The following is a 966-nucleotide window of genomic DNA, read 5'->3' as shown; positions in this document are numbered from 1 at the left end:
TAACGAATGTTGTGATCATCGAAGACTCTTTGCCTAAGTCACCCGAAAGCTGCACTAGCACTGGAGATACGGTGTTATACTTCAGCGTCAATGTTCGCCGTTTGTGACAGGAAGCTGCCAAGGTAAGAGAAACAATCAACGTTCTCTAGAAGTACACCGTTTGTAGTTATGGATGGTGGTGAGGGAGTAGTATTAGGTGGAGGCTGGTAGAGGACTTTAGTCTTGCTCGCATTCAGCTTCAGACCGAGTCTATTGTAGGACCTATTGAAGTCATTCACTATAATCTGGAGATCTTCTTCGGTACAGGAGTTGACAGAGGTGTCGTCTGCGTACTGTAGTCCTACAACGGAGGTGGTGGTGGTGTTCGTGGTTGCGTTCAGGTGGTTGATGTGGAATAGTTTGCCATTGGTATGGTACGTCAGTTGCACACCAGAAGGTAAGTCGTCCTCAATAATGTGGAGGATAGCAGCCAGAAAAAGAGAGAAGAGAATAGGTGCAATGACACATCCCTGCTTCACTCCAGTACGGACTTCTATAGGGTCCATCATATCACCATTGCAAAGGATGGTGGCCTGCATATTATCGTAGAAAAGTCTCACTATGTTAATGTATTTATCAGGGCATCCAAAAGGGACAGGATCTTCAAGAGAGCGCTGCGATTGACGGAGTTGAAAGCCTTCGTTAGATCAAAAAACGTCATGTAGAGTGACTGATACTGTTCACGAGCCTTCTCTTGCAGTTACCGGGCTGTGAAGATCATGTCGACAGTGCCTCTATTTAATCTGAAGCCACATTGTGACTCAGGTAGAACCGCTTCAGCAATAGGAATAAGGCGATTCAGTAAGATCCTGGTAAAGATTTTACCAATAACAGCGAGAGGTGAGATGCCGCGGTGATTACCACAACCTGATCTATCGCCTTTCTTAAAGATAGTGACGATAGTGACATCTTTCCATTCACTGGGAA

The 966-nt window shown here is 45.4% G+C and overlaps 1 protein-coding gene across 1 annotated transcript; it reads right to left on the bottom strand.

Moving 5' to 3' along the window:
- Positions 1-74: 74 nt before the first annotated feature.
- LOC143032661 (uncharacterized) lies at positions 75-578 on the bottom strand. Its single transcript, XM_076197540.1, has one exon. The coding sequence runs from the start codon at positions 576-578 to the stop codon at positions 75-77; it is 504 nt and encodes a 167-aa protein (XP_076053655.1).
- Between the last annotated feature and the right edge of the window lie 388 nt (positions 579-966).

The sequence above is a fragment of the Oratosquilla oratoria genome, chromosome 14, assembly GCF_046742065.1.
Source record: "Oratosquilla oratoria isolate Oo_2021 chromosome 14, ASM4674206v1, whole genome shotgun sequence".
Taxonomy (NCBI): Eukaryota; Metazoa; Arthropoda; class Malacostraca; order Stomatopoda; family Squillidae; genus Oratosquilla; species Oratosquilla oratoria.
This window is presented reverse-complemented; position numbering and strand designations above follow the sequence as displayed.

Coding starts and splice junctions, on each gene's coding strand:
- LOC143032661 (XM_076197540.1), bottom strand. CDS start 578: ATGCAGGCCACCATCCTTTGCAATGGTGATATGATGGACCCTATAGAA.